Below are 17,249 nucleotides of genomic sequence, written 5' to 3'. Positions count from 1 at the left end.
ATTTGTGAGGTACTTGGTACTATTACAATGAATATGTGTAAACACATCTGTAAAGAGAGAACTCCGTATTCAAAAAAGTATTGAAAACAAGTTTTGGGAAAAGACTTATGTAGTCCATGTAAAGCATAGATTTCTCTTAGAAGCCTTGTTTTTCATGTCTCGTAGAATTATGTAGTGTTGTAATCAAACATTTAAAAAAAAAAAAAAAAAAGCTAGCCAAACCCTGTGTTAATTTTGTATTGGTTTACCCTTCCAGGCCTACTCCTCTTCCATGATTTGACAATAGAAAACCTGTTGATAGGATACCTAGTAATGGGTTACAACCAGCAACGCCACATGATGCCAGATGCTGGCTTAGTATATTCTTTCTTTCTGACTGTGTAAATTCTTTTCAGTAGGTTGACTCTATGCAAATTTTTTGTCGGTTTTGGGATTGTTGGTTCATAGCATCCCTAACTGGTCTTAAACCAGATATAATTTATCCTTTTGTGGCTAACATTGTAGCAGCATAAATTTCATACTCTGTAACTACCTAGTTCAATAGAAAGGAGGTAGTGTGTTCTTGCTGTATCTGATTCAAATTAGGCTTCTTGAGTAAATTATTAGCCTACAGATGTTAGTATCAACAGCTGCAGAATGACAGCCTGCATTATGCTTTAATCTCAAAAAAAAAGGAGAGTTGAGTCTTTAGCCTTTTTTTTTTTTTTTTTCCACACAGATATGAAATCTGGGACAATTGCATTGTTTGCAAAGAGCTTTGAGATCTTATTCAGGAAGAAGCTATAGAGTGCAAAGCATCCATCACTCATTCAGTATCTTGATACCACAGATGGGTGTAATATGTTTCACTTAATTAAAAAGAAGCTGAATATGTCAGGATAAGCTTAAAAATATTCTTTGTTTGGCATCAGTTGAGTTTAAGCATTTGCTGCCCTTGCCTCCCTGTTCTTATTTCTGCAGCAAACCCTGCATATGCTAGTGTGAGCTTTGCGTGGCTGCAGCATTAAGTAGGTCGGTGAAGTGAACCAGAAGGAAAAGAGCCAACTGGAAAAAAGAAACTTTTGTGAGCTGGCTGCATTCCTGGACCAGGTTCGCTGTTTGGCTACACAATAGCCTGTGCCAGTATGGCTGAGGCAGTGGTGGAAGAAGAAGAAAGAACAGCTGCAAACCAGGCGTGGAAGCCTAGAATGTTGCCATTGCTTAAACCGTTTAAAGCACTCTTACCAACAGATGTTTTATAGTCTTAGGTTAAAAGTTTCCAAGTTGTGTACAGGGCATGAAATGTGATAGTTATTTTGGCTCAGCATTCCCATTAAATTTCTTAAAGCATTTAAGAAAACTAATCTAACTTCTCCAAAAGCAGAGAAGAGTAAGGGACTTCATAAATGGCTGAAGGCAGCTTTTTAAAAGCACCAGTGAGAAGGTTTCCTAATACTCTTTTACTACTTTTAAAAATTATTCTTGTACATTAATTTATTAAAAAGCATGCTTTTGACTTGATCCATACTATGTTGGTAAAGATAAATTCTTGAAAGAAAATGCCCTCTGAGCATGAGGATATTTTCCATTTCAACTTGTCTTAAATAAAGTTCCACTTTTCTTTATAAATCCCAGGCTATCTTTATTGGTTTTGGACCAGGATTCAAGTTCCATACTCAAGTTGATCCATTTGAAAACATTGAAGTATATAATTTAATGTGTGGTAAGTACAATTGATGGGGGTCATCTTTGTTCAGTGAAGTATAATATCTTTTGGGCATTGTAAATCTTCTAATAACAGATTTTTTTAAAGTGTCCTTAAAAATTTTCCTTTAAGACTTGCCACTGACTTTCACAAATAAAAAGCTGTTTGTTTTTCTGAGAAAGGTCCAGCTTCTAAATGACTAACAGCTGTTTAGGATCTACTGGTGAAGCCAGCAGTATCTCTCCTTTCCACTGGTCTCTGCTCCTCTGGCTGCTCCAGAGCTGGTGCTTTGAGTCACCCTACTAAAACTGTCAACTACACAATCTCTCTACCATCAAGAGGGGATATTTCTTTCTCATATCTAACTGGAGACTTTATTAGATTAATCACTCAGGTGACCTTATTCAGGCAGAACAACAAATAATGAATAAATAAATAAATAGTAATGGGTATGGGTGCAGTTGGCAGGCAGCTTTTGTCCAGAAAGCCTGAGTCTATCACCCCCTCTGCTTTTTATGCACTTGATCAATTCCTTGTTTTTCTTTGTGTGTTTTCTGATCAGTTGTTTTCCTTTACCATATTTTTAATTGTAGTTACTTGATATAAGTAGGTTTTTAATCCTTAATTCAGATAAAATTCATATAATAAACCTTTTCCAAAATTTATCATTGTGTGTGTCACTTGTTTGGTTTTATGTATTATATCTTATAGTACTAGATTTCGATGTTTCCCTGACAATTCTCATTGTTTAATATAACAGGTGTTTCAAATAATGCCCTTTTTTTTTGTCCTTTGGTAGACTGCAGGGTCTTGTTAGTCTGTAGTCCCACTGCTTGGAGTCTGGCTCTAGAGCTAGCTGTCTCTGCAATAGTCAGGTTTTCTGTTTCTCTCCTGTTGATGGTGTCACTCTAGAGTTCATGATTGGCTTCTGTTCCATGCAGTCTGCTTCTGTATCTGAGTTTCACAGACAGCCCATTCCATATACAGATATTATTCACTCTATTTTCTGACACTATACAGTACACTGCACCAGAGAAGTAGTGTTTTTTTTCTGAAAATTAGTTGCCTTGTGGCCCTCTTTTCCCCCTTTCAAACACAATGTTACTGTGCCTCCTTGTTCCTTTATCCCTTCTTCATTCAGTATTTCATGGTTTCTCTAAAAGTCTATCAGTAGTTCTACCACTTTCTGTTCATTTATTCCCCTTGAGGTCTTCACCTGTCTTCCATTATTTTCTGCCTACTTCTCTCTCTTGCCAGGACCTATACTTGCTCTAACATCTGCATCTGTGAGAGACAAAGCATTACCAAAGGGTTTGATCCAGAAAACGCTTAATGGGAGCACGGCACATGCTTGGGATCAGTGGTGATATGCAGGTATACCACGTTTTAACCATGTGTTTAAGTTCTTTGCTGGAATAGGAAACAGGCCACTGTCAGGAAGTGTCAGTCTTGTGTGCTTTGCTGTCTTCTCATTCCATGGTTGATCTTGAACCACCTTCTTGTGCCCCCCAATCTGTTCTGTGTACACTGCATGAGAGGGTCAGAGTCCTTGCTGGCATCTCAGTGAAGCAAGTTCAGTGGCAGATCAGACGTTTTAAGTGCAGTCTTTGAGGTCTAGATTTCCTCCATCTGCTATAGAAAGGACCAGAAGAATAGAATGTGCAAAAGCCAGCGCATTTACTTTCAGAGAGAAAATTAATTGAGGTGACTTAACCTTTTCCTTGCCCAGGGCTTAGGTGCCTTCTGGACTGCAGAAAGGTGGCATCTTTCACTTGTCATTTGGGGCTCTAGCATTTCTCTTGGAGGTGCCTGACTGCACCTTCTTGCAGAGCGCAACCAGAGAAGAGATACTGTCTCCCATTTGTCTGACATCTCAGCAGTTAAAGCATGAGCACTGGATATGTGCAACTGTCTTGTCTGAATTGGGGAATTTCAACTCGTGTTTTCAAAGGCATTCAAATTGCCAGACTTGGACATTTCTAGGGTGTTGTGAATTCCAGGATACTCCACTTAAAATAACAGGAACATAACAATGTAATTTAGCTGTTGAAGTGGGGACCTGAGTTCCAGGACTGGTTCTGATGTGTTTCACTGCTTTTATGTATTCATTGGAGCAGGTACTACTAGGATTAGAAAAGTTGTTTTATTCTTCTTTCCAAAGCTAAACAGCTTCATCTGGAGGGAATGCCATTAACATATCTGAGTGGCACAGTGCAGGGAGAAATGTGTTCAGTTCCCCCTGTAGGAAGGGAAGTTCAGCTCTAACTCTTGTGCTCTAGATAAGTAATCTAGAAATGAAGCTTTTGGATACAAGTGTGTCTCGTCACCTGCTTTGTTTTGAAAACCTCTTATTTCATAGATTCAATATGAGTTGAGTTGGAGGAAGAACAAATCTCTGAATGCTAGCAAGGATTAAGCATGAAATAGGCCTTGATCTATTCAGTATTTTTGAAGGTGTCTGAAGTGTCTCTGAGCGTTAGTGGTAGGCAGCTTTTAGTTATTTGAATTACTTTAATGGCAGAGATTTAGCTGTTTGTGGGGTAGAGTTCTTTTTGTGATTAGACTACTTTGGTGAGAAATTTGAAGCTTAACATTTTAGAACTAAGTGACAAGCAGAAACCTATGTTCTGTCTAGGTTCTTTTATGGCTTTACCTTTTAGTGATGCTTATTAACTGAAACTTATGTATTTAATTTCCAGATAATTAAAATAAACAAATCAACCCAAACCAAAACACACAAACAAAACAAAAAGCTCCCAATCTTATTCCCCGAAGCTTCGATGTTATGTAGTCACTAGCTTTGTGTGTTTGAGATTCCCATTTTGTCCCCTCCTGCAAGTTTAGTAGCTGCAAGTTCAATGCCCCTTAGAAGTAAGCCTGTGTCAATTTAGTGCTTGTTCTGTCTCTCTTTACAAGCAGGCTAATACAGTGCTGAGCCCTAGCTAAGAACATGTGTGTTTCCTTTTAAAGGGGTTACTTTGTTTTCCCTTTTGAGTGTTATGAGCAGCAAGCAGTGCAGCTTTATTGACTGACCCATACTTGTAGTAACCACAATACAGGCAGCAGTGCATTAGTCTTTCTCATCCTGTTAATATCACTTGAATTCTTTCATAGATTTGCTTGATTTGAAACCAGCACCAAACAATGGAACTCATGGACGCCTAAACCATCTTTTAAGGAACCCTGTTTACACCCCCCACCATCCCAAAGAAACAAGCCATCCTTCCGAATGTCCTGTGGTGGGACAAAGAGCCTTTTCAGTGAGCCTTGGCTGCTCCTGCAGGACAGGGGTAAGTACTGAAATTGTTACAGTTGTGGAGGCAGACGTCTGCGTTGTATTCAGAGTGAATCACTGGATTCTCCGATGTTTATCTTTACCTGCTAGTTTTGCAGTCCCCTACTGTTTGTTTCAAAATCAAATCTTGCCTGGGGTTAGTGGGTACTAGCCTGTGTTTGTATATTCATTTTTGCAGCTTGCTTATGTAAAGTCATATTCAGCTCTGAAGAGCGTGAAAAATGCCACAGAAGCAAGCTTTGAGGAAAGCATTCAGCTCTTGCTTGTTTCACTTAATTATGTTGAAATTTCCCTTCTGTGAATATTGTGTATTTGGGCTGTGGTTTTTAAGGTTGTAGATTTGCTTGTGGCAAACCCAGTTTCTTTCTGCAAATTCTCCGTAGCCCCTCTCCAGTAGATGTCAGTGAGTTCTGTATAGGGATAACTTGTAAGGCAGATGTAACATTTGGTAGTTTAAGTGTAGCAGTGGCTCATAATATGCTTTGTAAAACACTTAGTAGAATCTCACTGGTTTTGCCTTATAATTACAGAGCTTGCCAATAAGGGATTTTCATCAGCGTTTAAATTTCACTGAAAGAGAAGGTAAGAACTTTAGACAGTAATATAAAATTATAACAAAAATGTAGTCATTATTAAAAATATAAAAAGTTTGATATCTAAACTTCTGAGCAGCTCTCAAGTACATGAGGTAAAAATTCTTTTAAATAGTTGCTGGGACTATGATTCTGAGGTTTTCAAATACAGTCCTACTGAACCATTTGTTCTCAAATAAATATGTATCCTTATACATATGTCTTTATGGCACATGTATTATCTGATATTGTTGAATTTTCTAGCACCGAAGTAATGAGCATTCCATAATGGGAAGCAAAAGTGGTATATGGGGAAGTATCTGACAAGAAATCCCTGCAAATACTGACATCATGATGGTATCATACTTTTAATGAAGCTTAAGGGATGTTTTACACAGTTGAGTTGTTACATGGTCTTAAGCTGTTGCCTGTTTTCCTTATGCTTTATTTCCATTCTTTGGACATATACATGCCATGTTTGAGCTGCAGTTTGCAAGGCTGTAGACATGCTCGTGACTCGTAAAACAAAATAAACTACTTTGAGTACGAAGCAGGTAAGACAATAAGTAGATCATGAAAACTGTAAGTCAAAATGGAATGTAGCCCTTGGTGCTAATACCTTAAAAGATGTAATCAAGATGATTACGCTGTCAGAAAGAGAAACAGGCTGATAGAGACCTTGCCTCCTGTATTGAAACCTTGTTTCTTATGCAAATAAACTCTGCATTTGGCGACACCCCACTGTAGCTCACTATTAAGAACTGGACTTAAATGCCAGTTAGAGGCAGGATCCAGTACTTGCTGCTTATTCAGGGCTAATTTAAGGCTTGTGTTGATTTGTGTAGTTTGATCTGGCACAAAGAGCAGATGGAGCCCTCCTGAATCTTTTCCACTAACGACAAGGCATCTTTTAAAAATGTGTCTCAGAACCCTTTTAAAATAACTCTTTCAGTATTGTAACACTCATGAGAGCAACCAAATGAAATCCAGTTAGTATGATACTGTGCGCTTTCCCTTAAGCATGTAAGTGGTTTCACTAAAACAGACTCTGCTAATGTGTAGGTAGACACCTGAGCGCCTTGCTGAACCCGGCGCTGAAGAAATATGGCAAGGCCAGGCACATAACCTATCTCATTTCCATTTTGTAGAAATAGGAACCTAAGGCTCTAAACCTACATTTTTGAGACAGTAGGATTTGGCTTGGATTATCAGTGAGACCTGGTTTAGCACTGGTCTCGATAGCAGTAATTTCCTTATAAATTTTATTAAGGACTTATTAATTAGATATAAAAACCATTATCGCAGATGAAAGAATTCTAGTAACCAGCCCAGATGCTTCTTAAGACTACTGAGTTTAATAGTTACCTCAATTATGACAATAACTTGACAGCCTGTAAAAACAACAAAATATTAACTGCATTTTTAGTTCTATTTAAAAAATGTGAGTTGTTTGCCTTTTCCCTCGTGGGTGGAGAAATAAATGTCATAATCTTGACTTTTTTTTGTGTTGTGGAATTACTGTGGAAAAAAACTGCAGCATTCATTGCTCAATTTCTTTAGCCATTTAAAGCAGTTGCCTTGAAATTTTAGTTCTGTATAATTTGTGGGTGGTAGTGACCTATTTAATGGGAAATATACTTTGACGCCTTCTTTATAATTCCAGTCATGTAATGATTGAAAATACTTGCATTTTCAAAGGCAAAGTAATATTTTTTATATTTTAAAATATTTCAGTGCTGTGCTTGTTTTCCTCAGTTTTTATTTTACATCAGAGAACTCGAAACTTGAAAACCTTATTTTTGTTTGTTTCCAGTTGGAAAAAAATTAAATATTTAATATTTTGATGAAACTGAAGTCTACCTTAGGGGTTAAAAACTGGAACTTTCTGCTGACTGTTGACTGCAGCGAATGACTGCAAGAACCTGTGTTTCTTGTGGCTCTGTTTCGTTAGTACTTTGTTTTTTCTTTAAAATAAATGGTATTGACTCTAAAGTAATTCTTTTGCTAACCCTGCTTTACTTTTCAGCTTCTGTCTAACGACTTGCCATCTGCTGATCCCACATAGCTCCCTTCTAATACAGTTTTAAAGGGAAGTCTTCACTCTTCCATTGAATGCAGTAGCTGGCCAATCAACAGGCAATGCCTTAGACAAGGGTCTGCCAGAAGCCCTGTGCAGTATCGTACATAAAACATTTGGAGATATCTTTCTCTGTATACAAACTTTCTAAAGAGATGTAGTCCATGAGAGAGAGAGAGAGAATGAAGGTTTTGTGACTATCACACTCATTATAAAGCGAGTCCTCACACATCTGAAAATTCAACCAGTACTTCCCTGTATTGTTTATTTTGAACTCTGTATTTCCTAGTCTCTTAAATGTCACTTTTATATATGTCTTTGGTTTCTACTAAAATAGTTCCTTCAACATATTTCAAATCACAATTGGTTACTGACCCATCTAAATGCTGTGTAGAAGCAGATCCCACATTATATATTTAAACTGAAACACGAAGTCAACAAAGACTTTAGCCTTGCAACTTAGAACCGTCTCCTGTTTCAAATGGCAAAATGTTTTGTTTTAAATATAAACTTAATTTGTACAGTATAAATTTAAATGATTGCTTTATACTGGCTTTGTCATTTAATTTATTGCCCTAAGATAGAAACTATGCCTTTGATAGAATGACAATTCTTTTTGTTCCTTTACTGCAACTTCTCCGTTTGGCAATTGGAAATTGAGGCAACCTTAGCAGTATAAAAGAGGAAGATGCTTAACAACCAGTATTGACTGAAATGTAACATGCACTATTTCTGCTGCAGTTAAGAAGATAGAGAAACTTACTTTGCCCTATGGACGGCCGAGGGTTCTGCAGAAGAGACATAATTACTGCCTCCTTTACCATTACCGTTATGTGAGTGGATACAGCAAGGACTACAGGATGTCTCTGTGGAGTGCATACACTGTTAACAAAGATGTAAGTATATTAAAAAAGGTTGGAAGCAACTATGAAAGGTGAAAAATTTGAACGTCAGCTATTCCTGAATGCTGCTTAGATCTGATCATGATATTATCTTCCAGGGAAATAAGGAGAACCACATGAGGGGAAAAAAAAAAAAAGAGGAATTTTGTATGAGCTTTTCTTCACTTTCCTATATTAATAAGGGTTGCCTTTGACTCTTTCCTGTTTCTCGGAGTGAGCTGCAGTTTTGCCCCCGTGGAAGTGAGGAGCCCGTTGCCACTGATACAGAAGCCCTATGAGTCTGCCGTGGCTTACTGCTTGGCAGCAAAGGTCTGCTCTAGCCAGTGCTGTCTTTAGTCTGGTCTCAACATGGGTTTCATGGTCTTAAAGCAGTGTTTGTAATGTGGCAGGATCCTTTTGAAAAAATAATCTCTGGGCTATTGTGAACTGTTCGTGCCCTGATCCGATCCTTCTCACAGAAGATCATCCTGATTACAGGGGGGAAAAAGGTCATTGGAGATAAATCTGGTTTTTGCTGTCCTGAACCCTATGCTAAGTTGTGCATGTTCATGCAGAGCACTGATCTTGTGAGTGAAAGTTTTTTTCAAGTTGGCCTTTCCTATTCAAAGAAAATTTAGAAGCTACATCATGCTTAAAAGAAATTAGGACAGTAGAGGATGCTTTTTAGTTTGATTATCTGGGAATCACAGGTTTGAAATAACGACTGTTATAATTAAATTTAACTAAAGTCTAGCATGGTTTGCTTGATTCTAAATATTTCTATGTGAGTGGCATGAATGGGAGGGCTTATTTTCTACTGACAAAATAGGAACAAGTCTTGCATCTTAATTAAGTCCCTTCACACCATTAAAGGCAGTTGCAGCTAAATATTTAGAGTTCAGCAGTCCCCCACACTGAGGGAATTATTGTGTCATCTGTCTGTTTTAACAAAGAAACTCTCTTCTCGTTCAATAGGACAAATGGGTTTCTGCTACAGAAGATACCTCCAACTGTTTACACAAAGATGTTCGTATTTCTTTTAATCATAACCAGACATGTTTGTTTTACAACAATCATCCTCGCTTAACTTACGGATTCCTTTCTCCTCCAAGTACGTACATTGCCTTCGTTGTACAGCATATCTGTTTGAATAATTTGTAATGTAGTAGGTGTAGTGCTTTATAGATGATCTCGATAACTAATTGGAGTGTGAAGCAGCAGTTGTTGAATTGGTTGCCGTTCACTTCAGCATATGAGAAAGAAAAATATTTTAGGTGCTTCAGCAGTTGGTGGGTTGTCCAAGGTCATTTAGAACTTCCCAAAAGCTTTGGAACTGTCAGGTTTCTCAAGTGGCATCTCATAGAAGAAACTGGAGGGAACATGTAAACCTTGAGTCAAGTCTGGCAAGCTAGTAAATTGCAAATTCTCTTTGGATAGTTTCAACTAACACCTGTAATACAAAGTAAAATTTAGGGATGTTTCATTAAGTAAAAAAATGCCTCAATAAGTTTATTTTTTATTTGAAATGTGCCGTTGTGTGCCATATGTGGTCTTTAGTAAAGCAATTCAGCATTGATCTGTAGGACGTAGCTCTGATTCTCAAATATTACAAAGTACTTAACTGTTTACAGGTGGTTACATGGTTTGTGAACCGTTGCTGATCTGATTTGAAAGCATTTTACATTGACTTTATTGCACAAAGTACTGAGTAGTAGGTTATTTAAACATCCACATCGTGTGTAATTTGCAAAATTCCGATAGAGCTCCTATTTTTATGCCTAGATTCTGCAGTGAGAACAAGCTTGTCTGACACTCATGAAGTGAATTTTATTCCCTTCTCCACAATACAAATGTCTGTTCTGATATTTTTAAATCTCATGAAAATTTGTCCACTGTATATCTGCCAAGTGCAATTACTGCTGCTAATAAGATTGTATATTTTGGATGGGATTCAGCATGTACTGAAGTTAGCACTTAGACCCACATCAGCTTTGGAAAACGAAGTTAGGTCAGTTCTGCCTTAACATTATGACATTGATCTTTAAACTTGCATTTTCATGCTTTTAAAGTAACAAATCGAAGTAGTTAATTACTTTTTGTTTTAGATTTTATGATAGATGCAAAGAAACCTCACTATGATGCCTTGCTTACCAGCAACATTGTGCCAATGTATCCTGCATTTAAAGGTATTTTATTTGTATGCATATTTTGTGTTCACAATTGAATATAAAAAAGACTGCTGATTTTTTGCTTGCTTCCAAATGATCCCTGGTTCATCTGCCTCTGTAAAATAAGACCTCCTCTGACTGTGGGCTGCTTACCTCAATAAAAAGTTCCTTGAAGTAGGATTATCATTCTTGTGAAAAAGGCCCACCATTGTGAGTTTATGATTCCTAATCAATTGGCTCATTAAATGGAAGTATAGTATAAGTGTCTCCATTTGTCTGACATTTTTTGTTTACATTTTCCTACCTACCTGAACAGGGTTTCCCACTGAGTATCTTCTAGAGAACCCAGATACCATATATAATTCTGAGTGTTCAATTAATTTCCAGTTTAAGGTAGGAATGTTTTCTAAACTCAGATGAGTTTCCAGACAGGAATTTAGGATCTCAATCACTAAGGAAACAGGAAAATAATCATGTCTCTAATAGAAAAGTTATGAAGACCTAGGCTTTCCCAGGTGAGAGGGAACATGAGGAAATTGGCTGAAGGAGATTAAACATATTTCTGGTGAAAAGGAAGATAACTTGCTCTTGGCACTTGCTCTGAGCAGAAGAGATGTCCTGTTTTGCAATGGAATAGTGGTCAACTCTCAACTATAATTAAAAATATCATATGGGTAAGATGCTTCCCAGCTGATAAGTGTGGGTGTACAAGCTAGCCAGGCCAACTTGATAGTGGGGCAAGACATGGGCAGGCATGGTCTTCTTTCACCTTCCCTGCTCTAGCCTCCCCATGATTTGGTTTTCAAGGAAAGAAACACAAGGCCTCCAGGGAGCAGCATCACTGTGCCTCAGTCAGGTTTGTGGTTAGGGTGACTGTGAAGACACAGTGCCAGGAGATATTGCAGTCCATGCTGCTGCTCAGTTAGATGCAACCTTTAAATGCCGTAAACACCTCTATAACTTAGTATTTTCCTAGCTTATCATGTTTCTTTATACTCCACTGAAAACTGCAGAGTTGTATTAATGGCTTCTACCTTGGAACTTATGTTTCCCACTTCTATTACTGTGTTTCAGTGTTATGGAACTACTTCCATCAACACCTGCTACCTGAATATGCTGCATCCAGGAGTGGTGTCAATGTAGTCAGTGGTCCTGTGTTTGATTATGACTCTGATGGGCTCTGTGATATCCCAGAAAAGGTGAAAAGGTGGGAACTTTTCATGTTCTAATACTTTGTTTCGTTCTGCCATTAGTGGTCAAAAAGCAATTATGATCCTTGTTATCAAGGAAAGGTTGTATCAGTTCAGAAAGATAGTCAAATGGTCCTAAGCAGATACAGAAGTGTAAAGGTAAGAAATAAGCAAAAAGCACAAAGAGAAGACACACCCTCAAAGTGGGTATCCTAAAACCTGAAGGTGAAACGTGAGAGAAGCTGTTGCATGTGGAAGAACGTCCGCTAGCCTGAAATCTTATGACATTGCCTCTAGGAGTGGATGCGGCAGGGGCTTATCCCCGGTGTCATGGTTGATGCTTCCTGAGCTGGCAGTGTTCCACTACAAAGTTGTGCGTACAAATATGCTAGTTAGCAAAATTGTTTCAAGCCAGCAGGCAGATGGTTTTCTGAGCTCAAGCCGAACTCTCCATCTACTCTAGATTCTTACATATTTTTATGATAAATCAGTTCGTTGTTATACCTCATCAAACTTGTTACTTAGATCAGCCTACAAGCCAAACCTGATTTGCAAAATAGTAATCTGGAATATTCGTTCCAGGGCTAAGCTTTCTATGGGCTTAATAGGTGGATTGCTAAAAATGATATGCCAGAATATAGCTGATTGCTGCCACTTGTTCTTTGTGCAAGTATGATTTGGTGGATTTACAGAAAGCTCTTGTGTGTTTCAGACACCCCAGTAATGCAGAAGTTCCAGTTCCAACTCATTTCTTCATTGTGCTGACGAGTTGTAAAAATACTTCAGAAACTCCTCTGGAGTGTGAAGGGTCTCTAGATGCCTTGTCTTTCCTTGTACCTCACAGAGAAGACAACAGTGAAAGCTGTGCGGTAAGTAGTCTATTCAGTCCCCATAAACATCTGAACTCAGGCTTGAGTTTGTTTTGCTTGGATATCATCAGTTACTAGTTAATGACTGTAAAGACTGTAAAAATTACATAGTCTATCACAGTCATCTTGAGAGAGAAGACAATGTTTTTATAAACAGAATTATGTTAAGGTCTGTATATATGCTCAAATATGAAAATAAAAGTTCCCTGTTCAAAGAGCCAAACATACAGCTAGCAGGGTGGAGTCAGAGTATGTAGAGTCAATCAGTGTGATACATACGTAGGCTTCTGTAGTGCATATATCCAGCCAACAGCTGAGGAGGGTGAAAATCTTCTAGGAGTTGTCATCCACAAAGAAAGGTCAGTGCTAGGCCAAATGCATACCCAAAAAGAGGAGATGCAGATGTTCCTGAAGAACACCAGTTGCTTCTAGTTCAGGCACCTTGGCATTGTGATAGGAACGCACATAGCTACACTCCATAGGAACCAGAACAAAGCGTGGGAAGTGTGTAGACATATCCTGTAGCAAAGAATTATACAAATCACTGTCCAAGTTGGACAGAGTTCTCTGAAACAGTTTTATCATAGAGATGGTGGATAGATGCTGGACCTTACCTTCCATTTTCCCATTATCACCAACTTCTACTGATGCAGATACGTGTTTTGTATACTTGAGGAAGTAACAAGTACTAAATTCTGGCAAGCTTATAACTATTTATAATACAGTGCCAACAGTTACTCTGCTTTCTGTCTTTATAAAACATCAAAATGTCTTTTGGTAATTGCTTCAATGTATGTCAGAAAAAAAAAAAAAAAGTTTTACAAACCCTTTTTTTCTTCCTCTGTCCCAATAGGATGGCAAGCCTGAGTCCATGTGGGTTGAAGAGAGAATGAAGTTTCATACAGCTCGGATCAGGGATATAGAATTACTTACTGGACTCAGCTTCTATCAAGACAGAAAACAGCCAGTATCTGAGATTTTACAGTTAAAAACATATTTACCAACTTTCGAAACAGTCTGATTTTTCCTGTGGAATGTTGTTACCCATTTCACAACTGATTTGTAAATAGACTGTTTTTAATTAATGAAAACATTTTTTGAAAATAAGCTGGAACATTTATTGAGAACTCTTGACCAAAATGCCAGTAGGGAGGAGAGTGGGTGCCATATTTGTATCTCAGGGACTCCTGATGGACTATGCATGTAACACAGGATGGCAGCTCCTGTCAATCCCACTTGAATGTGGTAGAACCATGTCCATTATTAAATGCTAACAGCATTCAATCAGCATAGTCTGAGACACGAACAAAGATGTTATCTTTTATATGCACTGGAGAGGGAGAAGTTTATAAAACATGGGTTATGAATGATATTCTACTTAAAAAATGTAGATAATTAGCGAATACAGTTCTGGGAAATGACTACGTTCTTGGTGACCATTGAAATACAAACAACAGCACCTCTCACTCTAGTTTTCCTTGAAGCATGAATTACATTCTGAGCTTTGGGTCTTGTAAAATGATGCAGTGTTATGATACGAGAAGCTATACTGAGGTTAGTAAGACTGGTAACTGCAACTTCCTCAACATGGAAAAGACGCCTGGCTAAAGGAGTTCTGTTAGCTGGGAAGCCTTGGGATGTTGCTGCCCTCTAGTGTCCCCAGCACTGAAGGAGAATTTGACGCACAATTTGCGTGTTGTATATGCATCCTCAGAATGAGCAGATACAGGATGCATCAAGTCGCCTGCAAATCAGAAGAAAATAGTTTGGAAATATCTCTGAGCTCCCAGAAATAATTATCTTTCTTCAAATTAAACTTAATTTGATGAAAATATTTTTATTTATTGAAGCAAAGATGCCTCTCAATTTGGTGCATGATTTTGTCAGCTGTAGTGTTGAAATCCCATTTATGTCAAGAAAAGGCAATTTTGCACCAAGATTGTTGCCTTAGTTAGATGGGTAAGGTGATCTTCTCTGATGGCACATGTTGTAACTACAGTAAACGCCCACAGGCCATTCAGTTGTCTGTTGGCAGCAAATGACAAGATCCTAGCTGCATCTGTAGCTGTTCTTAGGGATACGTCATCCAAACTCCAGCTCACATAAGTTATCCATCTTGAATACAGACACTGCCAGATGCAAATTCTGAAGAAGCATGTAATGAGCTTTCTTGGAAGCTTACAGGCTACACAAACGGCTGCTACAGGCACTCAGGAGTGTAGGAACTCCCTCCTTTTCCAGTACACATGCTCTCACCTTTGTAATTCTCTCACTCTTTCTAAAGCTGATGAGCCAAAATTGGCTCTGTTATGTATAAAGTTTGGCATAGTCAATTACACATTTATGTTCTTCTCATTTAAAAAGAAGAAAATGCATCACGCACAAGTATGTTAGAAGAATGAAGAGCCTGTGACTGAGCAGAGGGGCATTTCACCTTAAAGCTTAGTCAGAGGATGTTGGAGTCTGGATTTAAAGCCTGCTGAAGTCAGTGGAAGCTTTTCCATTAACTTCAGTTTGAGTGGGCTGAAATCCTGGGACCATTATTTTCTTTTAACCAAATGTATTTTCTTGATCTTCTGTTCCAAGCATGACTTTTTTTTTTCCCTGAAGTAGTTTCACTGTGTGAAATTTAAATGTGTTGCAGCAACCTCACATTATGATATGACTGTGACAGCATTATTCATCATAACTGCTTTGTAACATTGCCTGTGACCAATAAAAATGTCAGAAATAGTATGCTGTTCATGACCCTTTCTGTATCAAATGCTACTGCCTAGTTAAACACTGGTGCAGAAATAGAGCACTATTTCACATTATTTTGGGGGAGTGGGAAGAGGGTTGCTTCAATCCCTGCTCTTTGAGTTAAAGACAACTACTCCAACTGGAATGTTGAAGTTACATTCATCCTTGGAAGGCGAAGGTACAACAAAAGATGGTCAAGATGTTTTTAATTTTTTTTTTTTTTTTTTTTTTTTTTTTAGAACTGTACTGTCTCCTGAATGCAAATGACAGAGAGGTTGACATCTTCAGAAAGTGAAGCGATGCCAGTTTTAGTTAAGATGCAGCGCTGGCCTAGGTCCTGGGAAAAGTTGGAACAGGATAGGCTTCAAGCAGATGACTGCTGGTTTGACCTAGGGTGGATTTTGGAAGGGGGAACAGCTGTGAAAACTGTTATGGTTGTCAAGAGAGGGTAGTGGCTGAGATGGGTTTGGGACGTGGCTTTGCAAGATATTGACAAGTCACCTTTGTCAAAGAAGAGAGCCATCCTGATTTAGTCTTAGTGTAAGTAGTTTTGCTTCTTTTATTTCTTTGACTTTGCATTTTAGAAACATTTGCAGTGGTGGTGTCAGAGCACTGTGAATAAATGCTGGTGCCAGTCATGGTGTCCAGTGGCTGGCGCTACCCCAGGACCTCATATACTGGGTTGTGTTTTTGAAGACTGATGGGCCCCAAGGAGCATGCTACAGCCACCATCAAACTCATAATTCTGCAAAAAGCCTACAGCATTGTCTATCTGGCTGTAAAGTATTTTCTGTTCTGGCTGAGGTACGGTATCAGAGCTCCACTGAGCGTTCTCAATAGGTGAAGCTGGAAGGTGTCATAGCAGCACTGTTGTGACACGACTGTCAGTGTTATTTGATGTAACTGCTTCTCAGTGTCAGCTGCTGTGTAGTCTGGCCTTCTTGTAGGTGATAAAAGGTGATGGAGAGGCAGACTAAAGGTTATCAGTAGCGTGGATGTGCCTAGCAGTGTTGTGTCTCCAGGCCTTCTGAGGGGAGGCGCCAGGAGGTGCTGTAGGCTGAAGTTGGTGCCCACCGATACAGGAAGGTGCTGACCAGTCTCCATCTCCTAAGCAATGAGGTTTGCTTAGGGTAGGGAAAGGACAGCTGAGGGAAGGGTGTGGTAGGAGCCTCCACAGATGTTAAATGTTTCCAGGGTGGACAGCTAATTTAGTCATTGTGACTGTTACATTCAGGAAGAAGGGGAATAAGGGCCTGAAGTTGCAACAGAGGGACATCTGGTTTGGGCATGGGCTGTCTAACTGTGGGATGAGTTAAGCGGGGGGGGGGGCTAGTTACTCAAGGGATGAAATGGGTTGTGAAATTATTCTGAGCAGGCAAACCTTAACATACCTGAGAAGCTGGTAGCTCTGGGATGGTGAGGTAGGAATGAGCAGTAGGGCAGAGGACATCTCAGGATGGGTTTGCTGCTGAAAAAATGCATGTGAAACATGTGCAGAGGCATTCAGGTGGTACAGATTTATATTGCTGTCTGCTCCCATCAGTAACTGCAAGGTAATTTGTTTGACTAATGGGTTACAGGTTTCTTGCTCTTATTTATCTCAGGATCCACTGTGTTTTAAGAAAATGAAGCAATACCTAACTGCCTGTATTTGAGAAGGGCCTGTTCTGGCAAATCTGTTCTTAAGACATCCAGCATCCACTAAACCACTGGGTCCAGCCCAGTGCACAACAGCCATCTGCTAACAGCACCTGCCAAAGGCTGCCCTGTC

General features: G+C 38.9%; 1 protein-coding gene across 2 annotated transcripts in view; it reads left to right on the top strand.

The window, feature by feature from the left end:
* The window catches only part of ENPP1 (ectonucleotide pyrophosphatase/phosphodiesterase 1), a 57,293-nt gene extending 41,824 nt beyond the window's left edge, over window positions 1–15,469 (top strand). For both annotated transcript variants that reach the window (XM_042795830.1, XM_032983177.2), the window contains 9 exons: window positions 1,615–1,702; window positions 4,799–4,974; window positions 5,510–5,561; window positions 8,370–8,524; window positions 9,485–9,620; window positions 10,615–10,695; window positions 11,752–11,884; window positions 12,580–12,736; window positions 13,590–15,469. In XM_042795830.1, coding sequence (XP_042651764.1) covers window positions 1,615–1,702; window positions 4,799–4,974; window positions 5,510–5,561; window positions 8,370–8,524; window positions 9,485–9,620; window positions 10,615–10,695; window positions 11,752–11,884; window positions 12,580–12,736; window positions 13,590–13,757 — 1,146 coding nt within the window. In that variant the 3' untranslated portion in view covers window positions 13,758–15,469. The remainder of the gene's footprint in view (window positions 1–1,614; window positions 1,703–4,798; window positions 4,975–5,509; window positions 5,562–8,369; window positions 8,525–9,484; window positions 9,621–10,614; window positions 10,696–11,751; window positions 11,885–12,579; window positions 12,737–13,589) is intronic.
* The last annotated feature ends 1,780 nt before the right edge of the window (window positions 15,470–17,249 follow it).

The sequence above is a fragment of the Tyto alba genome, unplaced genomic scaffold (assembly GCF_018691265.1).
Source record: "Tyto alba isolate M040663 unplaced genomic scaffold, T.alba_DEE_v4.0 Super-Scaffold_22, whole genome shotgun sequence".
In the NCBI taxonomy this organism is placed as follows: Eukaryota; Metazoa; Chordata; class Aves; order Strigiformes; family Tytonidae; genus Tyto; species Tyto alba.
Note: the sequence above shows the minus strand (reverse complement) of the source record. Positions and strands in the feature narration are given on the sequence as shown.